At 42.2% G+C, this 26,113-nt stretch overlaps 2 protein-coding genes and 2 long non-coding RNA genes across 4 annotated transcripts; 1 reads left to right on the forward strand and 3 right to left on the reverse strand.

Annotated features, from left to right (window-relative positions):
* The first annotated feature begins 715 nt into the window (after nt 1-715).
* Nucleotides 716-18,785, forward strand: col1a1b (collagen, type I, alpha 1b). The gene is made up of 51 exons (XM_074620696.1): nt 716-1,007; nt 2,490-2,684; nt 3,255-3,283; nt 3,442-3,480; nt 4,271-4,363; nt 4,820-4,888; nt 4,983-5,027; nt 5,221-5,274; nt 5,531-5,584; nt 5,672-5,725; nt 5,955-6,008; nt 6,104-6,157; nt 6,256-6,300; nt 6,412-6,465; nt 6,558-6,602; nt 6,719-6,772; nt 7,514-7,612; nt 7,702-7,746; nt 7,836-7,934; nt 8,058-8,111; nt 8,195-8,302; nt 8,511-8,564; nt 9,909-10,007; nt 10,125-10,178; nt 10,304-10,402; nt 10,628-10,681; nt 10,798-10,851; nt 10,946-10,999; nt 11,099-11,152; nt 11,288-11,332; nt 11,428-11,526; nt 12,996-13,103; nt 13,356-13,463; nt 13,720-13,773; nt 14,744-14,797; nt 14,917-15,024; nt 15,143-15,196; nt 15,286-15,339; nt 15,423-15,584; nt 15,674-15,781; nt 15,876-15,983; nt 16,093-16,146; nt 16,258-16,365; nt 16,448-16,501; nt 16,612-16,719; nt 16,831-16,884; nt 17,034-17,141; nt 17,221-17,506; nt 17,588-17,778; nt 17,880-18,122; nt 18,221-18,785. The coding sequence occupies exons 1-51, from the start codon at nt 926-928 to the stop codon at nt 18,365-18,367; spliced, it is 4,362 nt and encodes a 1,453-aa protein (XP_074476797.1). The 5' UTR covers nt 716-925; the 3' UTR covers nt 18,368-18,785.
* LOC141758902 (uncharacterized) lies at nt 8,194-9,997 on the reverse strand. The gene is made up of 3 exons (XR_012591980.1): nt 9,865-9,997; nt 8,493-8,606; nt 8,194-8,333 (listed from the first exon to the last, which is right to left on the reverse strand). It is a non-coding gene; the product is annotated as an uncharacterized LOC141758902 (long non-coding RNA).
* LOC141758903 (uncharacterized) lies at nt 11,435-13,823 on the reverse strand. The gene is made up of 3 exons (XR_012591981.1): nt 13,690-13,823; nt 11,889-11,987; nt 11,435-11,573 (listed from the first exon to the last, which is right to left on the reverse strand). It is a non-coding gene; the product is annotated as an uncharacterized LOC141758903 (long non-coding RNA).
* Nucleotides 18,786-20,620: 1,835 nt separating the features above from the next.
* sgca (sarcoglycan, alpha) lies at nt 20,621-26,113 on the reverse strand. Its single transcript, XM_074620697.1, has 11 exons — nt 25,972-26,113; nt 25,643-25,771; nt 25,408-25,559; nt 23,651-23,717; nt 23,372-23,570; nt 23,130-23,298; nt 22,370-22,578; nt 22,117-22,143; nt 21,011-21,184; nt 20,844-20,870; nt 20,621-20,765 (listed from the first exon to the last, which is right to left on the reverse strand). Exons 1-11 carry the CDS (start codon nt 26,006-26,008, stop codon nt 20,759-20,761), a joined length of 1,197 nt encoding a protein of 398 aa, XP_074476798.1. The 5' UTR covers nt 26,009-26,113; the 3' UTR covers nt 20,621-20,758.

Raw genomic sequence — 26,113 nt, forward strand, 5'->3', positions numbered from 1 at the left:
CATTTAACTGCAGTTGGTTGCAGGTGCTTGATGCTCAGAAGGTGTACAGGCCCAGAAATAAGAAAACAAACTAACGTTTTAAGTTTTAATACATATAATAAAGTGATTTCCCCTCAATAAATGGCTGTAAGGAACAGAATCTCTTAATTACTCGTACATAGAAAGAAGTTTAGTCTACATACATCCTCAAATTATCTTGGTAATATTTTAATCTCCATCTGGTTTGCTCTCCATGACTAAATTACGCACGAAAGACATAAATCTGAAGCCATTCCTTCTTCTTTAAAGAATCCACTGATTATAAAATAAAAGGCATTTAAATAAAATAACCTCCTGTACAACTGAAATCCAGTCCTCAGCTGCTCAGCATATCCTTAATAAACTGGGGCCTTAAACTGCAATCTAAACTACAAATGAACTGCTCTATAAATAAAATCATCCAGTATCCAGACGATTAAAAAATCAGCTCAGAGACACAATGTCTCAGGTTGGACTCCAAAAAGACAAAACTATCCCAAACAAAAGCCTCAATTAAGAAAAGTCCACAGAGAAGCAGAAGATGACAAACCACGTCTGAACGGTGGATGAGCCGACGCGTAAATGCTGAGTGTCCTCACCATCCACGTCTGAGCTGAAACGTGAACTTGTTTGACATGTTTTAAGACAACCCCTCTCTCTGGTGAAGGAGGGACTCTGTGACTTGAACATGTACAAGTTGTCTGGTGCTCACAGGACCTCCCCAAAAGTTCTGGGCATATAAAAGCCAAGAAACTCATTTGTTTAGGCAGTAGGGAGTTTCTGCTAGGGTCTGGATTTTGGAACTACACACACACACACCGGACCCTACCCTGTATGAGTGGTGTCTGAGGAGCAAAAAAGGATTCCCCCTCTGTCTACAAAGAATCTACATGTCTAATATTTAGATATGTTCAGCTTTGTGGATATTCGGTTAGCGCTGCTGCTCAGCGCAGCAGTGCTTTTGGCGAGAGGTCAAGGAGAGGATGACAGTAAGTATCACTTTCAAACATTGATTTGACTTGTTTTTGGGACCTAAAGGATGTGGAGAGCTCGCAAAGGATGCTGAGCAGTTTGCTGGAACTGAATGATGCCTGACTCTAGAGCGCACAGATTGTGAAAGTTGTGAGGCGTTTTTTTTTGTTGGGGAGATCTGGATGCATAGGAGTTTATATAACTTTTCTTTATTGTTTGCTGCTCTCACTGACGTGCACATACATGCTGGAGAGCAATGTTGCAGCTGCACTATCTCTGATGCGTAATGACAAGGACATTGAGTTCAGAGAGAGTTGAAGCAGAGCACAAGCATAAAGAAATGAGAAAATTGGCAAATCCATTTAAGGAAATCTTAATTGCATTTAGTTTGTAAAGTAGTTTTCACCAGTTTTAGGAAAAAAAAATGCATCCCAGCTCACAAAGTTGTGCCAATGCCAAGGATTTTCTTTTTTCTCAGTAGTTTTAACATCAAAAGTGAGCAGACAAAGTTTGTTGGAAACTTGATAAAGAGGAGATATTTGAGCTGTTTTAAGATTTTGCACTAAAGCTTCATAAGTATGTCACACTAAATGAAACATTTTTATCCAGTTTGCGTAAAAGTTGTTAGCTGGAAGGAAAAAAAAGGACAAAAAGGACAATGGAAAAATTGACGTCGAAAAAGTAGAAGTAGAAAAAGGTCTAGACATCAATTAATCAGCATGCAGAGAGAAGGGTGCGGATGATCTGGTTTAGTAGGGGAACAGCGACACTCAGTGGTGAACACTGGAACTGCATATATCCTCCAAAACCTCCAAAACCTCCAAGGCCCAACCACACACCCACCAGCCTGACGTGTGATGAGGCTCAGTGGAACTTTCCACTCTTTGTTTTTGAGGAGAAAATCTTGAACTACATTTGATCAGAAATGCTGGATAGTGACTTTTGCTACACTAAGGCCTTTATTCTAACATTCATCAGGCCCAAATAACTTCTTAGACCTCCTGTAGATGCACACTGATGTTATACCTCATTAGAAGCTCACAAATCAGTCCCTAAACATCTGATTTTTTAAAGAGTTTAACTCATTAAAAGCCTGTTTCTGTGATTTTACAGCATCCTTATGAAGACATAATCTTGCTAGAATGACACAACAAAAAAATAACTTTTACAAAGTCGCTGTAAGGAAAACTACCAAAAAAGGCCACAAGTTTACACTCTCAAATTTGAAGGAACAATACAGGTTTGCATGTGGAAACTACTAAATAGTTACTGAATATTATGTTGCTTTGCAGGCAGAGTGATCTAATCCAATTGTGCACATCTGGTTCCCATATGATGCACACCTGTGCAGGTGTAGCCAAGGCTCATCTAAATCTCTCCAGATACATATTTCCGTTTACTGATGCCAAACCTAATTTATATATATATATAGAATCTCTTTTTTGGGATCTTATTTAATGTTTAAACCCAAACTCACTGTGGTTGTCTCTCCCTTTCAGTCACGTATGGCAGCTGCACATTAGATGGCCAGTTGTACAACGACAAGGACGTATGGAAACCAGAGCCCTGCCAGATCTGCGTCTGCGACAGCGGAACCGTCATGTGCGACGAGGTGATCTGTGAGGACACCTCCGACTGCGCCGACCCCATCATCCCAGACGGAGAGTGCTGCCCTATCTGCCCCGACACCGATGGTACTTCACCTTCATCCTCCTCCTCACCACCAGTTCTGTGGTTTCATTAGCTCTGTGGCGCCACCTGGTTGCCTCCCACCTCACCTCTGACCATCCATGGCTCTCTGGCCACACATGGACTGACTGGAGGCCCTAAGCCTGCCTGCTCTCCCTGAGGATTTTTCATTCAGAAAAAATAATCGCTTTTGGATTTACCTTTTGTTCATTTCAATATGCATTCTTTTTTTGGGGATTTTACCTGCTCTTTGGCGAAGTCTGGCAATGAATATGTAATTTCCCATCATGCCTACCTGTGCAGTGACACTGCAGGGTGCAACACACCTCACATCCCCCCCAAAACAACATTTAATTTCCTCCTTTTTCCACCACAGAAAACACTTAGAATCACATGCTTTTGCTTCAGTAATAAGATGAAATGCTGTATATTTTCATGCTGTAATCAGCCCTGACTCCCAGTCTGGACCTGCCACTTTAACATTTACATTATTTTGTAGATGAAAGTTATGATTGTGTCTCTCATGAATGTTCAAGAGGTGTTGACATTTTCTTTTTCTCCGCTGGTTTCTGTAGGACCTCAGGATCCTACAGTAGTCGATGAGGTATTTGGCCCTTTGTTTTATATTTAAAAATGTATAATAGACACAAACTTCATATCAGTGCTGGCACGGCCCAGTTCAGTTTGTCCTTCTTATATTCTAGTTGATGCACTTGTTTTTGTTACAGTCCAGCCTAACTCCCTTTCTCTGTCTATCCATAGCCACCAACAAAGGGAGATAATGGCGACAAGGGAGACAAGGTAGGCTCCAGCTCATTATTCAAGAGACTGTTTCTGTCCTTTAAAGCAAACGACACTTCTGTTGTTTAGAATAATAACTGTATATATCTCCTACATGGACATACTGACTGTAGGCGAGAAAATGTTTAAGCAACTTTGTCTTTGATATTCTTTGAATGTGAATATTTCCTGTCAGAGAGAAGTTAGATGCACACCATCGAAATCATGCTGCATGTGGCTGATTCGGTTTATTTTGAGAACATTTTTCAATAGTTTTAAAGGCACAGTTTGTTCTGATATATTATATATTTCATCAATTACTGTCTAAAAATGTGAAAATCAACACAGTCGTTTTATACGTTTGCTTATGAGGCTGGTAAAGCTGCTGTGACATCGTTGTTGCCGATGACCTTTGACAATTAGGTCACAAGGTCAACAGGTCACCAAAAGTTGAAAGGTCACATAATCGGTCACAAATTGGTTCATAAAGTGACGGAATAATATTAAATAAGTGTAAATTAACGATAGCAAAAAACTTGGATTTGAACAAATTTTCAATTTTTTTTTGCAAACGCGTTGCTCCACTTAAAGCAAGCGGAAGAATAAAAAAAAAAAAAAAAATATTTGAACAAATCATGCGATAGACAACACAGAATTTGCAGAATAACAGTTTCATTTAGTCAATATGGATTATTATTTCATAGAAAAGACTAATCTACTTTGTTTGAGCTATGATTCTTCCTACAAGAATTAACATAAATAAAAAAATGAAACATTGCTTACCGACTGTGTCTGCCTTACTTTTCTACAGGGTCCCGCTGGTCCTCCTGGCAACGATGGACTGGATGGACAGCCTGGTCTTCCTGGACCTGCTGGACCCCCTGGCCCCCCTGGCCTTGGCGGAGTAAGTCTCTCCATGTCACAACATTCGGATCACGTTTTATAGACGACTCCATTCTGTTGCAGCTTAAAAATAAACATCTGTTTCACTTGAAGGCTCTCTTAATCATGCTTTGATCAATTTCTGCATCAGTTCCACTGGTGATTCCTCATTTTGCACACATTTGAGGAGAGAGATCAGCGTGAGAGGTTTTGTGCTAGAGAGAAGAAGCTCCTCAGAGTTTATTTCAGCACTGGGAGGGCAGACAGCTCCCTGGTCTTTAGCTTTAGGTTTGAGGTGTCTAGTGTCAATCTGACCAGTTTATTCAGCCAGTGACACATGAAAGTTCCACATTTTAATATCTTAAAGTTTAAATATATTGCTCCTCTGCTGAAATAGAAACATACATGTGATTCAAAGTGACTTTTCAGGTGTTGTTTCTGTGCTATATGTTCTAATTTCTCTCTTCTCCCTTTGCAGAACTTCTCTCCTCAGATGAGTTACACTGACCACTCCAAATCCAGCGGCCCACCTGTCCCTGGCCCAATGGTACGAAGGCTTTGCTCTTTCTCAACGTATCTTCATTGATTGGACTAAATAATAAAGAGAATCTAATGGTTTCTTGTGTCATCTTCATCAACAGGGTCCTATGGGTCAACGTGGTTCTCCTGGACCCCCTGGCTCCTCCGTAAGTATTCCCTGATCAGTTCAGGTTCTCATTTTGACCAAACACATGTGACATTTCTCAACATTTCTCAGCCAAAGTATTTGGCCGTTAATCGAGCTTAACATCAGTTATTCTTGGATCAAATGTGTGACACTGCATCTAAGATAAATGCATGAACATTATGTTAATGTCTGTTGTTCTTGTTGTCCATCAGGGTCCTCAGGGTTTCAACGGCCCCCCCGGAGAGCCCGGTGAGCCCGGAGCTTCTGTAAGTATACTGAATAAATGTTTCTCCCAGAAATCTGCACAATTCCATCTTTATAAATTGTACTTATTATGTATTTCTTATCGACTTCCTGTGTTCCACTTCCTGTTGTAATCACTGACCCACTGACACACATCTGCACACAGTGATAAACACCCCCCCCCCTCTTCTTTTCCCCCTTAGTGACATATTCATACACTTACTTCAAATAGTCAGCATTCATTTGGGTGCTAATCCAGTCCTTTATTGTGGTTTTCAGGGTCCCATGGGTTCCCGTGGTCCCTCAGGCCCCCTTGGAAAGAACGGAGATGATGTAAGTGATTGATCGATCTTCATGTATAACCGAAGGAAAAGACGTTTAACTGGTCGTTTCTAACACTAAACTGTGTGTCTCCAACAGGGTGAGCCTGGCAAAGCTGGTCGCCCCGGTGAGCGTGGAGCCGCTGGCCCCCAGGTGAGTGATGCCGGTTGAGGGCAAAGGTCACAAGACGGTCAGACAAGAATGAATCCTGCATTGGTTTTCATGTGAAACCTGTTTGGTCAGCAAAATGATCTGATGATTACAGTCATTTCAAACCATTTTCCAGAACTGTCTAGTTGCAGAAAGACTCTAATATTAAGGTTGATTACGGTTTGATTATTATCATGCATGTTTTGTGACACATCTCGTTTCCCTCCCGCAGGGTGGTCGTGGATTCCCCGGAACTCCCGGACTCCCCGGCATCAAGGGACACAGAGTGAGTTTGGATGAGCATTTAACACAACAAAAACAAAATTTTTCAGCTGCTGTGATGTCGAGTGGTGACTGATTGATTATATTTTGTGCACGCAGGGATTCAGCGGTCTGGATGGAGCTAAGGGAGACGGTGGACCCGCTGGCCCCAAGGTAGGATCCCAGGATGTGCTGTTGCTCAATCAAAGCGGGAATTTCATCATAAAAACTGAACCACTAGATCTAATTTTTCCTTCTGTATTTGTCTACAGGGAGAGTCTGGTGCATCTGGTGAGAACGGAATCCCCGGCGCCATGGTACGTTTTTTTTTTTTTTATCTCCCTCTAAGGTCATTCATATCTACAAAAAAAGGTGTAAAATGTCCTAGCATTGTGAAGCTAATATCATTTTTTGTTATTCTTTTCTAGGGTGCTCGTGGTCTTCCCGGTGAGAGAGGTCGCCCTGGAGCTCCCGGCCCATCTGTAAGCACCGCTACTCATGTCCTCCTACAATAATATTGGATTTTGTCATAAATATGATTCCTGAAAATCATTTTTAATCTCCTCCTCTGCAGGGTGCCCGTGGTAACGATGGCAACACTGGTGGTGCTGGACCCCCTGTAAGTAGTACACTTAATTCTACTTGGACATTTATGATGAGGTCATATCACCCACCCTATAATGCTATATTGAAGGGGTTTGATGTCTGCTAACATCACGTGTCTTTATGTTTCAGGGACCTACTGGAACTGCTGGTGCCCCTGGCTTCCCCGGCGGTGCTGGTGCTAAAGTAAGTCTCCCAATACATGCTTCATATCCTTTAAGTTTGACCAGGCTGTCCAGTAGTGGGTTAAGCACCTTTAGAGTACGTCTAACATCTAACAAAACCAACAACAGTATTGCACCGTTTCATAGTGTGTTAAAACCTTTAAAATGTTCAGGTAAGGGTTGCACCTACAGCCAGGGACACTATGTTAACTTCCTCTGTTATCCACCTGACTAGCTGTCTCAATATCTCCCTGCTCTTGTTCATTAGTAGGAAAACTGTTCCCAAAGCTTATTCCACGTGTAACAGATCAATTATACTTTGCACCGTCAACCATGAAGCCACTGTGGTGTAAAACTAAATATTGCACACACCCAGGTGAACACTGCAGCCACCAGGTGGCATCAGTAGATGTCTAATAGCACCCACCTCCCCTCTATTATTATTATTATTATATCCTGTAACTCTCACCACACACACTTTCAGAAAGCAGAATCAAATTACTCTCTGGATATGTGCAATGAACCAATTTAAGATTGGACTATTCACACTTCTTTATTTGTACTTCAACATCTTACTGCAAGCTGTGTTATTTTGAAGAAATAACACTAAAAAGATTTCCCACTAGTGTCATAAAATAACAGCTTTACAGACTTATTTTTACAATATTTAATATAAAAAGATGTTGATGTTGACCATTTTGTTGATTGAAACTAACAATATTCGAGTTGCATATTTCTGAGATTTCGTTGCTTCCCCTCACAGGGAGAGACTGGTGTTGCTGGAGGCCGTGGAAACGAGGGACCCCAGGGAGCCCGTGGAGAGCCTGGTAACCCAGGACCTTCTGGACCCGCTGGAGCTGCTGTGCGTAGATACTGGACTTAAATGTCAAATCTTTTTTTTCTCCACATCACAATGACAAATAAAAATGATTTCCGTCTTTCTCTCAACAGGGTGCTGGTGGATCTGATGGCTCTGCTGGTGCTAAGGGTGGTCCTGTAAGTATCATACTCAACTGATCCAACGTTTTATTGCCACTTGAATCCTGAAGCGCGCTCTGACATCCCCTGACTCTCTGATCCCATAGGGTTCTTCTGGTATTGCTGGTGCTCCTGGTTTCCCCGGCTCTCGCGGTCCTGCTGGAGCTCAGGGAGCTGTTGGAGGTCCTGGTCCCAAGGGTAACAACGTGAGTAGACACTTCACTGTGTGGATTTTCATATCATTCTACTGAATAATGTTTATAATAAAGTGTTCCCCATTCTAATTCAACGTCACAGAGATCTAAATTTCATGTGTTTGTTGCCAACAGGGTGATCACGGTGCCTCAGGTCCTAAGGGAGAGCCTGGTACCAAGGGAGAGCCTGTAAGTTTCACACACAATGCATTCATTTACTGTGTGATTTCAGGAAGTGAAAGTGTTTCTAACAACCTTACGTTGTTTTCCAGGGCCCCGCTGGAGTTCAGGGACTCCCCGGCTCATCTGGTGAGGAAGGCAAGAGAGGAGGACGTGGAGAGCCCGGTGGTGCTGGAGCTCGTGGACCCAATGGAGAGCGCGTATGTCACCTCTTCTTCTGCATGTCAGATACTGTAGATGCATCAAGAGTTCAGATAACATTGATGTTACATCTCCATTCATGCATGTTAATGAAGCAGCAGTACAACCCTGTCGTTCTTAGACTGTATGTTATATTCCCAGGGGGATTCACCCCGGATGGTTCAGCCTTTTACAGTGCAGTTTACTGACGTTGGTTTGTTCCTTTAGGGCGGTCCTGGTGCTCGTGGTTTCCCTGGTGCTGATGGTTCTGCTGGTGGCAAGGTGAGTTAGTTCAGTGTTTCCCAAACTTTTTTTCTGGGGACCCTTTAAAAAACAACAAAAAAACAACAACAAACAATCGTGATCCAATTCACAATATCTATAAATCATGAGAAGAATGTGCGTAAACAAACGTTCCTGACCATTTTTACTGCCATTTCCACATCACTTTATATTACGGTGAATAAGTAAACCAGACATTTTGAAGAGAAACATGTTAAATTCTTTATAAATGAGACCAAATAAATGCATTTAGGTGGAGTTCCTCTCATCAGTAAAACAAACAGAATGTACGCAAACCTTTCATATTAGATTCAATGTTATAATTAGGCAGAACAATGCAAATATTCAGGCTCCCTCATGTGGCTCAAAGGTGAACTGCGTATATAAATGTTAAAAATGTTGTTCGTTACACTCAACTTTGAGATTTTGCTTTCAAACTAGTGGAAAGAAAACATCTAAAATACACATTTAGGTGTTTGTTTTACTACTTTGTCTGTAGATTTCTCCTAAATTCACCACAAATTAGCACTAAATAATGCCTCATTTGCATATATAAACATAACATTTCAGAAAACTTGCAATATATAAAATAATTGTCTTAATGTCAGTAATCAACTGGGGAAGTTTCATAGTGATATCTATTAGTTCAAATGTTTTACCCTACTCACCTGCAGTGTCTTGCAAAATATATGGAATTTTACAATCCATATCTTTAAAGGCTGTTTTCTCAAATTAGTTTGTTCTCACTCTGAGCCAGAAATCTCCACTTCAGTAGCACTTACATGCACCAAACTTCCCAGTTTCATTCCTATCTATAGTCTGAAGGTTTTTACTAAGGGGTTTGTTCATATATCATTCATAGCCTGATTTATATCACATTTTATTCCTAAAAACATGGCGAGAATGGATTGTTTTATGGCATTATTTTCTCATATATGAAGTGATGAAAAGACATATCCCCTCTGTAAAAACCTTTGACTCTAATATGTCGACAAAATGAAACAAGAATTGTGAACCTGGCTTTATCTAATGTTCACATTTCTGTTCTGGAAATGTAGCACATATTTAATAAGATAACGCCTCATTTGCATATTTACACAAAAGAAAACCTGTAATACAAAAACATAATTGTCTTAATGTAAGTAATCAACTGGGGGAAGTTTCATGTTGACATCAATTCACTTGCAGTGTCTCTCCTTAACAAACTCACACCTAACTCGGTAACCATAACAGACATAAGCAATATTTATATACATGTTAATTAACTGGGAGATTATTTAGCTCATAAAACTTCACCCACTTGTGCACACTTCTCCTGACTCTCTTCCTCTACTTGTGTGACAGGGAGCCCCTGGTGAGCGTGGAGCCAACGGAGCTTTGGGAGCTCAGGGAGCCACTGGTGAGTCTGGAAGCTCTGGTGCTCCTGGCGCACCTGGATCCAAGGTGAGTTCTGCAACAGGTGCAACATTATAGCTGAACCTGTGTCATGGTGGAATACGCTCAGTATATGACTCTGCTGTTCGTCTTCATCATACTCACTGAATGACTGTCCCTCCACAGGGTATGACTGGTAGCCCCGGAAGCTCTGGCGCTGACGGAAAAGGTGGACCTGCTGTAAGTACTGACTCACAAACATGTATTTAATACAACGAAGAAGAACTGCAGCTTGTAAACAATCCATGTAATCATGATAGAGGAGAGTTTTCAGTATTCCCCTCCTGTCTTCTCATGATCTTTAGGGTCCCGCTGGACAAGACGGACGCCCCGGACCTGCTGGATCTACTGGATCCAGAGGACAGCCTGGAGTTATGGGATTCCCCGGACCCAAGGGAGTTAATGTGAGTTAACTCGTTTTGTTTTCGAAACGCAAAAAATAGGGTGCATTTGAGAGGATTCTCCCTTGCTAATCCCCTTTGTCAATCATATACACACTCTGCAGTTACACTCTACTAACCCTAGTGTTCAGATTTTCATCCCACAAAATTAAAATCTAAGAAGGAAATACTGATGCAAAAACCCTTTATACTGCAGATGTAAGTGTGGACTTTTGTTCTTTCCAACAGGGTGATGGTGGTAAGCCCGGAGAGAGAGGACCCGCTGGTGCCCTTGGCTCTCTCGTAAGTACTTCTAAACCTATAAAAAATCAAACTCTAATGGTTTAAAAGATGTTTTCTGTCAAAATGAAAGTGCAAAAAGAGCAGGTGATAATTGGTTTGGGTGTTTTTGTTCACAGGGTGCTCCTGGCAAAGACGGTGATGTTGGTGCTCCTGGACCTTCTGGTATTGGTGTACGTATCTCGCCTTAAACCAAAACTAAAAAAACATGAAAAGTGTCACCGTTTGCGAGGTTTCTCATCACCGAGTTTTCTTCTTTCTGCTCAGGGACCTGCTGGAGAGAAAGGAGAGCAGGGACCTGTTGGTTCTCCCGGATTCCAGGTGGGTTTTGAGAGTGTTTAGTTTGGTTGATATCTCTCTGAGCTGCGCCCCGATTCCACTTGTTAACCCGGAAATCTTCCACCTTTCCTCCTTGTGCAGGGTCTTCCTGGACCCCAAGGTGCTACTGGTGAGACTGGCAAGCCTGGTGAGCAGGTAAGAAAGCCCAAATCCTTCGTATCTTAGTGGAAGATTGAGTCACTACTTGAGCTCACAGCACATCGTCATCATACACCTGTAGTTTTCTGGTTTCTAAATCTTCTTTCCTCCTCCTCTCCCTCTTTTGTTCAGGGCGGTCCCGGTGAGGCTGGACCCCACGGCCCATCTGGATCAAGAGTGAGTTCATCCTGCATCATCCATTTTGAACACTGTTCCTCTGGTCTTTAGATAAAGTGGTCGTGACCTCTGTGTGTGTGTCTTCTATCCTTCAGGGCGACAGAGGTTTCCCTGGTGAGCGCGGAGCCCCCGGCGTCGCTGGCCCAACCGGAAGCCGTGGTTCTCCTGGACCTGCTGGTAGCGATGGAGCCAAGGTAGGTGTAAAAACACAACTTATAAGTGGAGAAGTTCTCGAACAGTTCTTGAAATGACAAAAAAAACACACATATTGTCAATAACAACGTGCAAAAGTACCAATATATAAATATTCATATAGAACCACAAAGGACAGTCCAACATCCTTTAACGACAAAAAAGAGACACACGTTTCTTAAAATGTCTAATACACAAAAGATGGATTACCCACTGGTTAAGACAGTTATCAAGCGTGATTATACTTAATTCCACAAATCTGAATACTCACTTTTAGTCCATCTAAAGGAACTCTCTGATGAGGTCCGTTGTACCGATATATCATTTATGGTATGAGTCATTCACATTGGCTGGAAAGTGTCACCTGATCAATGATGTCATCACATGTGCTCCATGTGGTCTGGCTGGTTTTAGGATATTAAACACTCCTCATCTCCACATCTGCTGTAGCAGTCTGGTGGGGCTTTTAAAAAAAAAAATCACAAAACTCATCTTTAAAGATTAAAGGTGATGATCAATGCACTCCATCCTTTATTTCCCACCATGGATGGAGCTAAGAGAGAAAACAAAATGACTGAAAGCATGCAAACTGAACAATAGATGTCTATTCAACATCGCCTCTATGCTTTAGCTCGGATATAGAACACAGGATTTATTGGCTACATAGACCGTATTTTAAAAACATAATTACATATTTAAAAAATGCATAAAAACAAGTGATGCACCGATCCAACTTTTTCAGTCCCAATAACGATACCTGAGCTTTGTACCGATCCGATACCAGTGTTTAATCAATAAGCTGTATGCCTCCAATCTTTTGTGTGTCGAGCAACATCAGGCTTGACTTACACATCGCTTTCCTAACTTTCTAAAACTAAATGTAACAAATAAATACATAGATATACATCTAATGAATTGTCACCGATATCAGATTCGGTATCGGTATTGGTGCATCCCTAAAGAAAAACTGTAAATATTTAACATAAGCACCCCTGCTTTAACAGTATAACTGTATATTTTTCGTCATATACACATATTCACAGATTGCCTAGGCTCAGACGAGACGTCTATTAAACCTTGAATAACCTTAATCTAAACTAAAGCGATAAATAGACGAATAATATACATTTATTAAACATATTTTCAACGTCAAATCGCTCAGTGAGGGGTTTCATGAGGGAGTTATGCCAATTCGACATTCAGATATCGAGACAAACAAGAAGATGCTGCAGAACAGTAACTTTCTAATAATAATAATAATAATAAAAAATGTATTTAATTTATGTAGCACACTTTAAGATACAGCGAAATCTCAAGTTTTAATAACGTCTGTGTTTTAAAAAACTGCCAAATTATGATCTTATTATCTTAGCTTCACTATGAACATGAATCCGTATCGTACATGTCAGCGGATAGTTCACTTGCAGCTGACTGAATATGATAATAATGTGAATATTGTTTGTGTGTGCAGGGAGAGCCTGGTGCTGGCGGTGCCCCCGGTGGCAATGGATCCCCCGGTATGCAGGGAATGCCCGGTGAGCGAGGAGCATCTGGTCTGCCCGGTGCCAAGGGAGAGAGAGTAAGTATCACACCTGTCCTGTTTGTCTCTTATAGAACCATACCATCTATTTAAACCTGCTTTATTGGTATGAAAACTAATATTAGTGTTTATTATGATAGTGATTATTGTAAAATTTACGAATTTACGGAGCTTAAAAGAGAGAAAAGATTTAATTTCTTTGATTTCAGTTAATTTTTTCCAGATATTAAGTTGATTTTTCAGGTTAGGATTACCCTAATGAGTGAGTTTAATAAACTTTTCTGTCTTCAGGGTGATGGTGGAGTTAAGGGAGCTGATGGCGGTGCTGGCAAAGATGGCGGTCGCGGTATGAGCGGTGCTATTGGAGTCCCTGGACCCCCTGGTGCTCAGGGTGAGAAGGTGAGACCAGGTTTTCATATCAGCGATCCAGGTTCATGATCTCTGCAGGATTGTTTTTCTGTTATCATCTCCTGACAGCATCTTTATTCACGTTCATATACGCAAATTGGGGTCAGAAATCATATTTTTCATATATTTTGCTAACTTTGACGCCTTCAATTTGGTTTCTTCGGACAGAATTTCTGTGTTTAGACTCGTGATATAAGTGTTTAGGACGACTGCTGACCTTTAACCTTCTTCTTCTCTCTGGTTCTAGGGTGAGGGTGGTGCTGTTGGAGTTTCTGGACCCACCGGTCCTCGTGGTGCCCCTGTAAGTACACCTGAAAACAAAAACAACATATACTTTTTACTGGATTTGTACCCTCAGTACAAGATGTTATGCAGAATGTCATGTTAAGAAAAGAGTCACACACTTGACACGACAGTCTTCTTCAGGGCCAACAAACAGCTCCTTTAAACAGACACAGGTGTGTTCAATCCTGGGGAGGAGCTTCCTCAATCACATCTACAAGTTATGGGAGGAGCACATATATATAGCTACCTGATTCTTTAGGGCATTTCAAAAACACATGATATAAAAACTGCGGTTGTACAGTTATCGAAAAAGTCTAAGGTGAGAAGCAACAGGTAGTGACACCCCCCGGCTCCAACTAACGAGACCTCAGGGGACAGAAATTATATATCAAGTAAAAAAAATTAGAAATTAGAAATTTATTTGAAAATGTTTTTGAGTAAAATTAGAAAGACTATTTTAGAAAAAACATTTTTATGCAGAAAAAAATATTTTATTTAGAAAAAAAACTAAAACAATTTCACATAAAAAAACAATTATATTATAGAAAGAATAAAAAAGTAGAAAAGGTTAAGGGCCAAGATGGAGGAAAGACTCCCACTTATAGACGATGAACGCTATAGAAGGTCAGATAAAGAGTTTTAGATCAAAATCAACATTTATGCCATTAGGGACCAGGGTAGTCAAGTGATAGATCCAAACAAAAGACTCTCTTTTTAACAATCAAATCCCCCCATTCGCCGCATTTTTACACACCTTAAGGGCACATTTCGTTTACCCACATGGTGTTTGCCACACCGGCATCAGATAATATAAATAACACCTTTTGTGGTGCAAGAAATGACGACCCTTGAGAGGATTTACTTACCTGAATGGTACATTTAAAAGTACTGTTGTGCACAGATCTGTAATTTCGAGGGATTTCTGGAGGAGGCAGGTTTGGGTAGATCTAGAAGTAAACCCCTTTCTCTCCTCATTACTTTAACAGGGCGAGCGTGGAGAGACTGGACCCTCTGGACCTGCTGGATTCGCTGGATCTCCTGTGAGCAAATACCACATTCTTCTACAGACTTAGACGCTTTCAATATTCTGTTGCAATACAGCACAATTAAAGCTGCCCACAAAAGTGTTGAACCTCTCTTCTTGCTCTTCCGACCTCAGGGTGCTGATGGTCAGCCTGGTGCCAAGGGAGAGTCTGGTGACTCTGGACCCAAGGGAGACGGTGGTGCTCCTGGACCCTCTGGACCCGTTGGAGGTGGTGGACCTCAGGTATAGGCCCAACTTCTCTACTTTGACCTCAACGAAAGTGTTCATTGCTTTTATTTCATTATTGATGGCATTTTGTTTATGATATTAATTGTGCTTCCTTGTTGTTTTTTGTCAACAGGGACCAGGTGGACCCTCTGGACCTAAAGGTGCTCGTGGTGGTGCTGGACCCCCTGTAAGTATCCCATCAACATGTGAGATTTTGTAGAATTACACTCTCTGATAATAATGCTGTTCTAAGCTCCTTCTCTGTTCTGTGTGTAGGGTGCTACTGGTTTCCCCGGACCCGCCGGTAGAGTTGGACCCCCTGGCCCCTCTGTAAGTTTCACCTAGTCCACATAACCAGCAGCAATACTCCAACACAGCCTTGTTGTTCATTCACTGACCTGAATCTTCTCCAGGGAGCCTCTGGACCCCCTGGACCCGTCGGACCCGTTGGCAAAGACGGAGCAAGAGGAGGCCGTGGTGAGACTGGAACCGCCGGTCGCCCTGGTGAGGCTGGTACTGCTGGAGCCCCAGGACCCGGTGGAGAGAAGGGATCTCCCGGCTCTGATGGATCCCCTGTGAGTCCCCATGTTCTGTCAAGGTTTTTTTTGCATATGTCTTTTCCATTAATGTGTCCGCTAAGTGAGCTCTGTGTCGTTGTGTGCAGGGCTCCGGTGGTATTCCCGGACCCCAAGGTATTGCTGGATCTCGTGGTATTGTCGGTCTCCCCGGACAGCGTGGAGAGCGTGGTTTCTCCGGTCTTGGTGGACCATCTGTGAGTATTCGAACTCCACAAGTATCTAAATAAGATATTATTTTAGCAACCTTTAGCACACACATGAGGACTGACCTCTCTTGTTTCTCTTCAGGGTGAGCCTGGCAAGCAGGGACCTTCTGGACTTCATGGAGAGCGTGGACCCCCCGGACCTGCTGGACCCCCTGGACTGTCCGGTGCTAACGGAGAGGCTGGTCGTGAGGTATGAGCCCTGTAGAGTACTTGGACAGTAGGGTGTCATGCACCTACAGATTCACACATATTCAGCGTTTAATGATGCCTGATTGACCGTCCTCGCTGCTCTTCCACAGGGATCTACTGGACACGATGGCGCCCCTGGTCGCGATGGATCTGCTGGACCCAAGGTAACCATCCTCCTCTGGTTTAGTTCATTTCGCTTGAGAATTTAATCTTTAGTCCAGCATAGCTTCCCAATAGAAACTAGCATTGTCTCACTGGAGATTTGCCCCCTATAGGGAGACCGTGGTGAGAGTGGCAACTCTGGAGCCCCTGGACCCCCTGGCGCTCCTGGAGCCCCCGGACCTGCCGGCCAATCTGGCAAGGGTGGTGACCGTGGAGAGACTGTAAGCCCCCTTCCTACCCATCTTGAAAAATGCCACAAAATCTGCAAGCTTTTGATTTTGATGACTCTCTTTCCTTTTTTAGGGTGCCGCTGGTAACGTCGGTCCTGGTGGCCCTGCTGGTGTCCGTGGTCCCGCTGTACGTTCATCATCATTACATAACGTTTATCAACAACCTATATTTTTTGAGATATTTCTCCAGTGTTGAACCGGAGATGGCGATGTTGACGTCCTATTGCTTTCATTCAGGGCCCTGCTGGTGGAAAGGGAGACAGAGGAGAGGCTGGTGAGGCTGGAGATAGAGGACACAAAGGACACAGAGGATTCACCGGAATGCAGGGTCTGCCCGGTACTTCTGTAAGTAGCAAGTAGCAAACAAAAGTGTACCGATTACTGCGTCAAACAATCTCAACTCTCATCTCACTTTATATTTAAACATTTGATATTCATATCTTCTTCTGCCTCTAGGGAGGTTCTGGAGAGAGAGGACCCGCTGGTGTCTCTGGACCTGCTGGACCAAGAGTAAGTACATCCATTTTACAAGTAGATATTTACACACTTCCAATCTGGTACTTGGAGAACAAAAACTTGAAGAATTATTGACACATTTACCAGTTTTACCACATGAATTTTTGAATTTTTAATTGATGTTTTCTCTCGTTGCTCCATAGGGACCTTCTGGATCTAATGGTTCCCCTGGTAAGGATGGCATGAACGGTCTGCCTGGACCCATCGGACCCCCTGGACCTCGCGGTCGCAATGGAGAGATGGGACCTTCCGTAAGTTGCACTATTTATTTTAGGCAATTACTTTCATATGTGTCTGTCAGTTTGTAAACCCCCCGGTGTCACCAAACAGGGTCCTCCTGGATCTCCCGGACCTGCTGGACCCCCCGGACCTCCCGGCAGCGGATTCGACTTCATCAGCCAGCCCATTCAGGAGAAGGCACCCGATCCCTTCCGTAGCGGCGGCCACTACCGCGCTGACGACCCCAACGTGATGCAAGATCGCGACATGGAGGTCGATGGCACCCTCAAGACCCTGACCCAGCAGGTGGAGAAGATCCGCAGCCCCGACGGCAGCCAGAAGAGCCCAGTCCGCATGTGCCGTGACCTGAAGATGGCCCACCCCGAGCTGAAGAGCGGTGAGTGCAGATCAGAGCAGCTTGTAGATGAAGATAAAGGACGAGCTCTGATTTAAACTGGTTTATGTTCCTCTGTTGCAGACTTGTACTGGGTTGACCCCAACCAGGGCTCATCTCTGGATGCCATCAAGGTCCACTGCAACATGGAGACTGGCGAGACTTGCATCTACCCCACCGAGTCCAGCGTGCCCATGCAGAACTGGTACCTCAGCAAGAACATCAGAGAGAAGAAGCACATCTGGTTCAGCGAGTCCATGACCGGTGGATTCCAGGTAAGAAGTTGCAATAAGAATCCTCATCCTGAACCGCTATACGTGCTATCAAGTCAGTGACTGTAAAGCCAACGCACCTTTCTCCTCCTTCCACCACGCAGTTCCAGTATGGCGGCGAGGGAGCTGATTCCGAGGATGTCAGCATCCAGATGACCTTCATGCGCCTGATGTCCAACCAGGCCTCTCAGAACATGACATACCACTGCAAGAACAGCATCGCCTACATGGACTCCGCCACCGGCAACCTGAAGAAGGCCATCCTTCTCCAGGGATCCAACGACGTCGAGATCAGAGCCGAGGGCAACAGCCGCTTCACATACAGCGTCAGCGAGGATGGCTGCACGGTGAGTCCTCCCTCTTGTACCAGCAATAAAGGGAAATGTGTAAAAATTAGAGACGCAAATGACTTACTTTCTTTTCTCCGTTTCGTTCCTCTCCACAGTCACACACTGGCACATGGGGCAAGACAGTCATCGACTACAAGACATCAAAAACATCCCGCCTGCCCATCATTGACATTGCTCCTATGGATGTTGGTGCACCTGATCAGGAATTTGGCGTCGAAGTTGGCCCCGTTTGCTTCTTGTAAAAAAGAAAGAAATATGGACATGACATTGTTGTTTTTTTTCTAGCAGTCATCTCTAAATCCTTTTTCTATGCATTCAAAACTCATTCGGCTGCCATTGGTCCACATGCTTTAAAAACCACTCTACGGAAGACCATGTTTGTGTTTTTCCAATCATGAGAAGCTTTTGGGACTGCTACTTCAACCAAAAAAACAACTACACGGACACTTTAAAAAGAATCTTTTGTTTCCACTGGCAACAAGAAAATAATATATATACTTGTGTAAAATTTCCCCCTGGAGATTTAGGAAAAAAACAAAAGATCCACACGCAATGAAACACAGGTCACTTTTGCCATTTTTTCTACCACTGCGGAAGGACATTGAAAAACAACAAGTGATGTGTACCATTTTTCTGGTGTTAAATAAATTGTAAAAAGTGTGAAGTGTCTTCTTGTTTTAAATTCTTGACACCTGCTCCGATTAAGACCAGCAAAAGAGCCAAAACAAAGAAGCTTCATATGTAGATGGCTACCTCATAACAAGAAGTCACCCCCATTTTTCTTTCTTAAATGAAAAAGGGTATATTTTACACAAGTTTATTGTCAATCAATCAAAGGTGCTATTACCATTTCAATGAGGTCCAGTTATTGGTGTTTGATGGTGAAGCTCTCGCCGTCATACTGTAATTATTGCCACTAATGCCTGCAGAACCTTTGGTGCTACTAAATTGACTCATTGTCTTGATGCAGTGCAATTGTTTTCTTCTTCAAGTGTTCTGAAACGGTGATCACTGCAGATGTAATGCATGCAATCATGTCTTTGTAGATAAAAAAAGCAAGTGACTCTGGTTAAATACCATTTCCCTGCACATTTGTTTCAGTGTTGATCCCTCTGTCTGTTTGACCCCATGTGGAAAACTCCTCTTCACTAAAAAAAAAAAAAACAGCACACATCTCCCATCCTGTTGTTTATGTTGTTTGTTGATGTCTTTCGCGAAGGGTTTCTTAAAAAATAATTTGAAGCAGACCCACTTTCATGGTTTAAAAGAGAGATTCTGTACTTATTTTGTACATGTATAATAAATTGAGATGTTTTTAATTATTTTTTGGATGCTGAAATAAAGCATGTGAAGTGGTCTACTCAGTGGCTGAGTTTTCACTGTCCTGTTTTGCAACTGTTGTGAAACTGAAATCAGATGTTAGGATTTGGAAAAATAAGTCCTCATACACTGAAGCTGCCTCGTTTTCAGAGAGAGAGAGGAGAGCGTGCATGTTACACTGAAATAGTTAAAATAGTTCAGGAATCAACTGTTCCACAGCAGTTGCACTGAGTACATCTCTATTAAGGAGCAGTGAAAACAAGGCCAATAAAAATCCAACCTGGCTTTTCTTCATCAATACACACATTTTTAATTAAATCTGCCTATAAATTCCTGTAGAAATCGGAGCTAAAATCGTATAAAATGCAGCCGACAGCAAAAAAAAAACAGTTTTTATATCACTCATCTTGTTTTTTATCTCCACAATCACTTAAAACATTTGCATGAGGATGAAATTGTATCCTCAGACTAAACTGTTAACAGGAGAGGAGATGTGTGTTGGACCCAAAAACTCCCAAATCTTATGAAGAACCACCAGCGACACCTTCTGGATGTCTGGTGCAACAACAGCCGCTTTAAGGGAAGTTTAACTCTGAATCAAAAGGATCAAATCGAGTCATTTTTATTTATCATAGCCTAATATCACAATTCACAAATTTGCCTCAGGGGGCTTTACAATCTGTACAGCATACGACACCCTCTGTTCTTTACGACCCTCGCAGCGGATGAGGAAAAACGTTTTTAACGGGAGGAAACATCAGGAAGAGCAACATAATGTAGAATACCCCATTTCAGAATAATATATATTATTTTATTATAATTATTGATGCATTAATGTGTTCAACACTTTAATGTTGTAGCTGGTAAGAATGGAGCTCTTTTTAATTACTTTATATACTGCTGGGTAGTTTAATTTATATTAATACATCATTATTTATTAGTTGTTATATTTACTAACTAACATTGTCAGATAAATATAGTGGAGTAATAAGTACAATCTGAGATGTAGTGGAGTAGAAGGATAATGTAGCATAAAAAAGAAATACTTAAGTAAAGTACAAGTACCTCAAAAAGTACAGTACTTGAGTAAATGTACTTTCCACCAGTGCTTTTGATATTTTTTATTAGTAGTGAAAGATGGCAGGATACAGAAAATCATAAACGGAGAATAACAATTTTACAAACTCCACACACTTTAGTTATTATAATGGCAACTAAATAAGAAAAAAACATAATTTCTCACTGCAAATATAGAACCGCAGACTGTATGAACGACACTCAGTGTGTCAAAGACACTTTATCCAACGTTGTTCTCATTTCCTGCAAAAACAAACAACATGATGAGTAAGAAAAAGCATAAAATATAGAGCAGAATGAATGCAGCGTTGTAGGGTTTACCTGGGCAGCGTGTCACTGTAAGGGTCACTGTGAAAACAGGAGAATAAATCTCTTTAATTTGACTCCTCAGGAGAAAAGTGAGTCATCAGTTTAAGCTACATGCACAAATGGTGATGACAGCAGCTTCCTGTGAATAGACGTTAAGAGTCGGTGGGTGGTGTTCTTACTGCTGGGCCATGATGAGGGGGATGCTGTCAGAGTGCATCGGTGCAGCCCTGTCTCCCGTCCGGCTGTTGAACATGGGCAGTGTGGACAGAGGTGGAGGAGCACCCCGGTCTCCAGCCATGTTCCTCAGCTCATCCGTGTTGCCGAGAATGGTGTGGTGGTGGTACAGCTGAATCCTGCAGCAAACAGAGCGTCACATACTGTCTGTAGGCTACAGTGTTTTTCTTACAGGAGTTTATACGGTTTGTTGTTCTATGTTAGTTCACTGAGAGACAAAAGATGAGAGAAAACTACATTTGGGAGGAACTTCTGCAGTAGTGGAAGAAGTATTCAGAGCTTTTACTTATGTAAAAGTACTAATACCACACTGTGAAAATACGCCACGACAAGTAAAAGTCTGCATACTTAAATGTGCTAAATTTGATATGCAGAGCATTAATAAAGCATCAAACAACAATTTGCTATTTTAAGATAAAGAGGAGTAATGTCTACCTGAGCAGAGAATAAAGTCGCTTCTCCGTGCTTTGTTGATATCGCCGGGCCAGTCATGTGATTTAGTGCATGTTAGTGCATGTGAGCGTGCCCCACTGGCTAGCTCACGGCCGCCGCTCTGCACACGGCGGCGTAGCAGAAGCGTAGCACCCACCCTCTGGTTCCCCCACCCTAAGATTAAGACTGTTAGCACTTTCACTGTTGATTAGACTGTTTAGCGTTGTTAGCGACCTTAACCGTGAGTCGCTGACTCGCCGTCGCCATATTGAGAGCCGTTGAGAGGCAATAGAAATACTCCAAATCCTAGTATTTAGTACCTTTAAGAAATAGTATGTAAGTAATTACTTAAAGTATCAAAAGTAAAAGTACTCACTGTGCAGTAAAATGTTATCTTTCTGTGTTTTACTATTAAATGATGTTTCTGGATAAATATTACTGCTGCATTAAAGGTCCAGTGTGTAAGATTTTGGTGGATCTATTAGTAGAAATGGAATATAATATTCATTTCATTAGTGTATAATCACCGGAATCTAAGTATTGTTGTGTTTTCGTTAGCTCAGTGTTAACTCTGGTAACAGCATCAATCAGAGAACAGCGAACAACTCAATGTACTTACTGGTTTGTTCTTGCATTCCTTTTCGTACTATGAAACAAAAAGAAAAAAGTGTCACAGTTTATCAGGATCAAGCTAAAGTATTAAAGGGTCAATTCACCCACACAACATCCTTCTAGTAGAATCCATTGCATTGGCGTTGCTGCATGAATGCCCACAAGGGGGGAACATTTTTTAATTTGGGGCGAACTGACCCTTTATCACAACAACATTCCAGATCACTTTTATATTCAGTAGATTGAAGATAGATGCATACACTCCCTCTCGTCTGCCGAACATGATGTAGGCCAGCAGGATACACAGGATGATGGCGAGGATCAGGGGCACGATCACAGTCACGATGTAGTCCGGGAAGAAGTCTCTGCTCGGGGGAGACTCTGGAGGGTCGAACTCACCGCCGTCCTCCAGGATCCCTGAACCCATCGTGGGAGCAGGTGGAGCCGGCTCCTGCTTCGTCAGATCAAACTGCAGGGATAAGGAAGGGAAAAAGTGGGCTGGATTATTGATTTTCAAAGGGGTCCCTTGACCTCTGACCTCAAGATATGTGAATGAAAATGGGTTCTATGGGTACCCACGAGTCTCCCCTTTACAGACATGCCCACTTTATGATAATCACATGCAGTTTGGGGCAAGTCATAGTCAAGTCAGAACACTGACACACTGACAGCTGTTGTTGCCTGTTGGGCTGCAGTTTGCCATGTTATGATTTGAGCATATTATTTATGCTAAATGCAGTACCTGTGAGGGTTTCTGGACAATATTTGTCATTGTTTTGTGTTGTTAATTGGTTTCCAATAATAAGTATAAACATACATTTGCATGAAGCATTCATATTTGTCCACTCCCATGTTGATAAGAGTATTAAATACTTGACAAATCTCCCTTTAAGGTACATTTTGAAAAGTTAAAAAATGTGAAATTAATCACGATGAACTATTTTAACTATTTAACTATTTGATTGACAGCCCTATTTTTCAATCAGAAAGCATTCCCATGTGTGTCTTTTGAGGCCTCACCAGCTCCGTCTTGCACCAGGTGATACAGTTGCTGGGAATGCTGCAGAAGTTACATCCTCCGGGGACTTTGACCTTGCCGCCCTCTGTGCACTGCTTTTCATGCTCTGGAGTCATCACCCTCAGGAGACAATCTGAGAAATACTGCTCCGACCCCACCTTCACATACACACTGACATAGACTATTATAAACACACAGTTATTACAAAGCTGAAACTTACAGTATCTTAAGTCTGTCTGTTTACCCTTCAAAGTGTCCTGCAAGAGGGAGGGGGACTCTGCCGCCACGGTCGAGGGCATTAGTAATATTGACTATTTCCAAGGCCTCAGTGTCCCACATTTTCTGTAAATCCTGCTTTATCTCATCCTGAACAGCAGAGGGCAGCACCTTCTCAATCTCCCTCAGTTTGAGGAAGAACTCTGCTTGATAGGGCAGCATCTTCTCTGTGAGAGACAGCCAGCAGTGATGTCAGTATTTCACTCCCTGATTTAATGTTTGTGATCATCATTTAAATCAATCGTACCTGCAGTGGCTTTGATTACGAGTATGTGTCTGGCTGCTTCATAGCTCCGCTTGTTGATGGCGTAGATCTGTCAGAGAAAGAATGAGAGTTTATTACTATTATGAATAGTTTTCAGATTACTTTTTCTTTCCATCAACCTGCCTTGTTTACTTATGCATTAGTTATAGATGTCCTACATTTCCCATAATGCCTAAATAGCAACATAGCTTTATTTATATATCATGTAGAGACACGCTGAGAACACCTGATGATGTGAGGCTTGATGTCTGTTGACCATAAAACACTTTATTGAAGGAAAAAATATGAATATTTTCAGTGATATACAGGTATAAATAGACTTTTACTGAAAACAATCAAATTTTCAGTGATGATGTAGCTGGTGTGACAGACACTAGTATGTTGCTCTCTGTAGAAGTCTGATTTAAAAGACGTGCAGTCAATAATTTATCAATGAAATCATCTCTTAGGTGCTTAAAAATTATGACAAATTGATCATAGAGTAATGCAAACACACCTGTAGTTGTAGACGCGTCAACTTTAGCAACTGAACTAAACATGTTGACCAATTTAACATTATTCAACCGTTTGAAACATGCTGGTAGGAGAGCAACGTTTGGGGAGCTCTGATAGACAGATAGACTCGTAGTTTATCTCAGCTAGACATTTTACTTTCTCTATCATTTTCCATGTGTTTTCAATGACTGGAGAATTGGTAAAATGTTTTTTCCAGGACTATGGGAACCCTGTTTATAAATTGGCAAAAGGAGAAGTCAGACGCTGAGTTTGTGCTAAAAAAATAGAGCATGCAAGTGGGGTAAGGACAGTTTAAAGGTGCAGTGTAAAGGATTTGGCGGCACGGTGGTGCAGTGGTTAGCACAGCAAGAGGGTCACAAGTTCAAGACCCGACTTGGGACCTTCTGTGTTCTGTTTTGCATGTCCTCTCCGTGTTAGTGTGGGTTTTCTCCGGGTTCTCCGGTTTCCTCCCACTCTAAATTGCCCGTAGGTGTGCATTTGAGCGTGAATGGTCGTCTGTGTCTATGTTTCAGCCCTGTGATACTCTGGCGACCTGAGTTCGGCTCCAGCCCCCCCCGCCCCCTCCCGTGACCCTGAATAGGATAAGCGATTACAGTAAAAGTTGTTTTTATCTAGTGGTGAGGTTGCAGATTGCAACCAACTGAAACTTGTGCCGAGCGTGTAGGAGAGCTATATACTTATTAATATTATATTCCATTTCTGCCAATAGATCCCACTAAATACTACACACCGTCCTTTAAAAGGTGCTAAACAAAGACGAAACTGAACCAAATCAACCTGGACTCCACAGGGTAAACCCCAGATAGGAGTTTGTTAATATAAGGAGTGTTTTGAATCAGATGTAGAGCTGTACTCTGTGGTTACATCTGAAATGTTTTCCAGCTATAATTCATTCTGTTTGATTGAGATAAAAGTGCCACTTCAGAAATGTGTTATCTCTTCTTCTTCAAAGACATGTGTCTTCCTGATTTTTTAATGTTGGTTCAAAAATGACACCTCTAGAGAAAAACCCAAAGTTTTGTCTCTGAGGGTCTGACAGGAGAACCTGACATTTACCACCGACGTGTCAGACAGCTGCATACTTCTCAGATTTGTCTGATCATATCTACAGTATGTTTGGCCCATTATCTACAGGAACAGCAAAATGTAAGAATATACACAACTAAATGAGGCCAGAAATGTCACATGCAGCATACTGACAGTGTTTTACGATGACTTCATACCTCAATTATACTTTTTCCTGGAGACATTGGCGTGCCGTAGAGGAAGCCATTATCGTAGGGGTGCCTGTGGGTGAAGCGAAGCCACTCTGGGAGGTCTGGGAAACTCTGCCTGTTGCACTTGAAAATCATGGGGTCATCGTACAAGCGGCCAGCTTTATAACACACAAAAAAAAGAAGGCAATAAGAAAACCTACATCTTGTTTAATGATGACAAAAGAGGGAATTATTGTCTTACCGTAGAGTTTTGACAAAGGCTCAAAGTCATTCTGGAAAGTCTCTCTCAGCACCTCATATGTAAATAACTTCCCCACAGGAATGGTAACTTTGATCTCTGCATCGGCCTCAAACAAAGTGACAGCACAAACTGTGTAGAAGTATAAAAAACAAACACCAAAGGAGTAAATATGACAACACACAACCCCTGATGTTGAAAAGTTAAGGCCCTATAATCCTCGACAGCTGAAATCAGGACTAAATGTTAATAACAGACCTGATAACTGGAAAACAGGCTTTCCAGAGTTGTCATAGTTCATGAAGTTAATTTTATTTCAGCAATAAACTTGCCTGTTATAAAGAAGAGCCAGCTCCCGCAGCCTGCCATCTTGCTGTGGCCTGTGATTGACAGAGCCAAGCGGAGAGGGGTTTGGTCACAGCTCAACACATGTCAGAGCTATTTCTGCCTCGCTCACCTCATAACATCCGGAGG

This window comes from Sebastes fasciatus, chromosome 20 (genome assembly GCF_043250625.1).
Source record: "Sebastes fasciatus isolate fSebFas1 chromosome 20, fSebFas1.pri, whole genome shotgun sequence".
In the NCBI taxonomy this organism is placed as follows: Eukaryota; Metazoa; Chordata; class Actinopteri; order Perciformes; family Sebastidae; genus Sebastes; species Sebastes fasciatus.

Bases quoted from the DNA above. Each gene is read 5' to 3' on its own strand.
- col1a1b (XM_074620696.1), top strand. From the start codon at position 926: ATGTTCAGCTTTGTGGATATTCGGTTAGCGCTGCTGCTCAGCGCAGCA. The intron at 1,008-2,489 runs GTAAGTATCACT...TCTCCCTTTCAG, and splicing joins AGGTCAAGGAGAGGATGACA to TCACGTATGGCAGCTGCACA. The intron at 6,158-6,255 runs GTAGGATCCCAG...ATTTGTCTACAG, and splicing joins GTGGACCCGCTGGCCCCAAG to GGAGAGTCTGGTGCATCTGG.
- sgca (XM_074620697.1), bottom strand. From the start codon at position 26,008: ATGGCAGGCTGCGGGAGCTGGCTCTTCTTTATAACAG. The intron at 23,571-23,650 runs GTACGATTGATT...TGTCTCTCACAG, and splicing joins CGTAATCAAAGCCACTGCAG to AGAAGATGCTGCCCTATCAA. The intron at 22,144-22,369 runs GTATGCATCTAT...TTTGTTTCATAG, and splicing joins TTCGGCAGACGAGAGGGAGT to TACGAAAAGGAATGCAAGAA.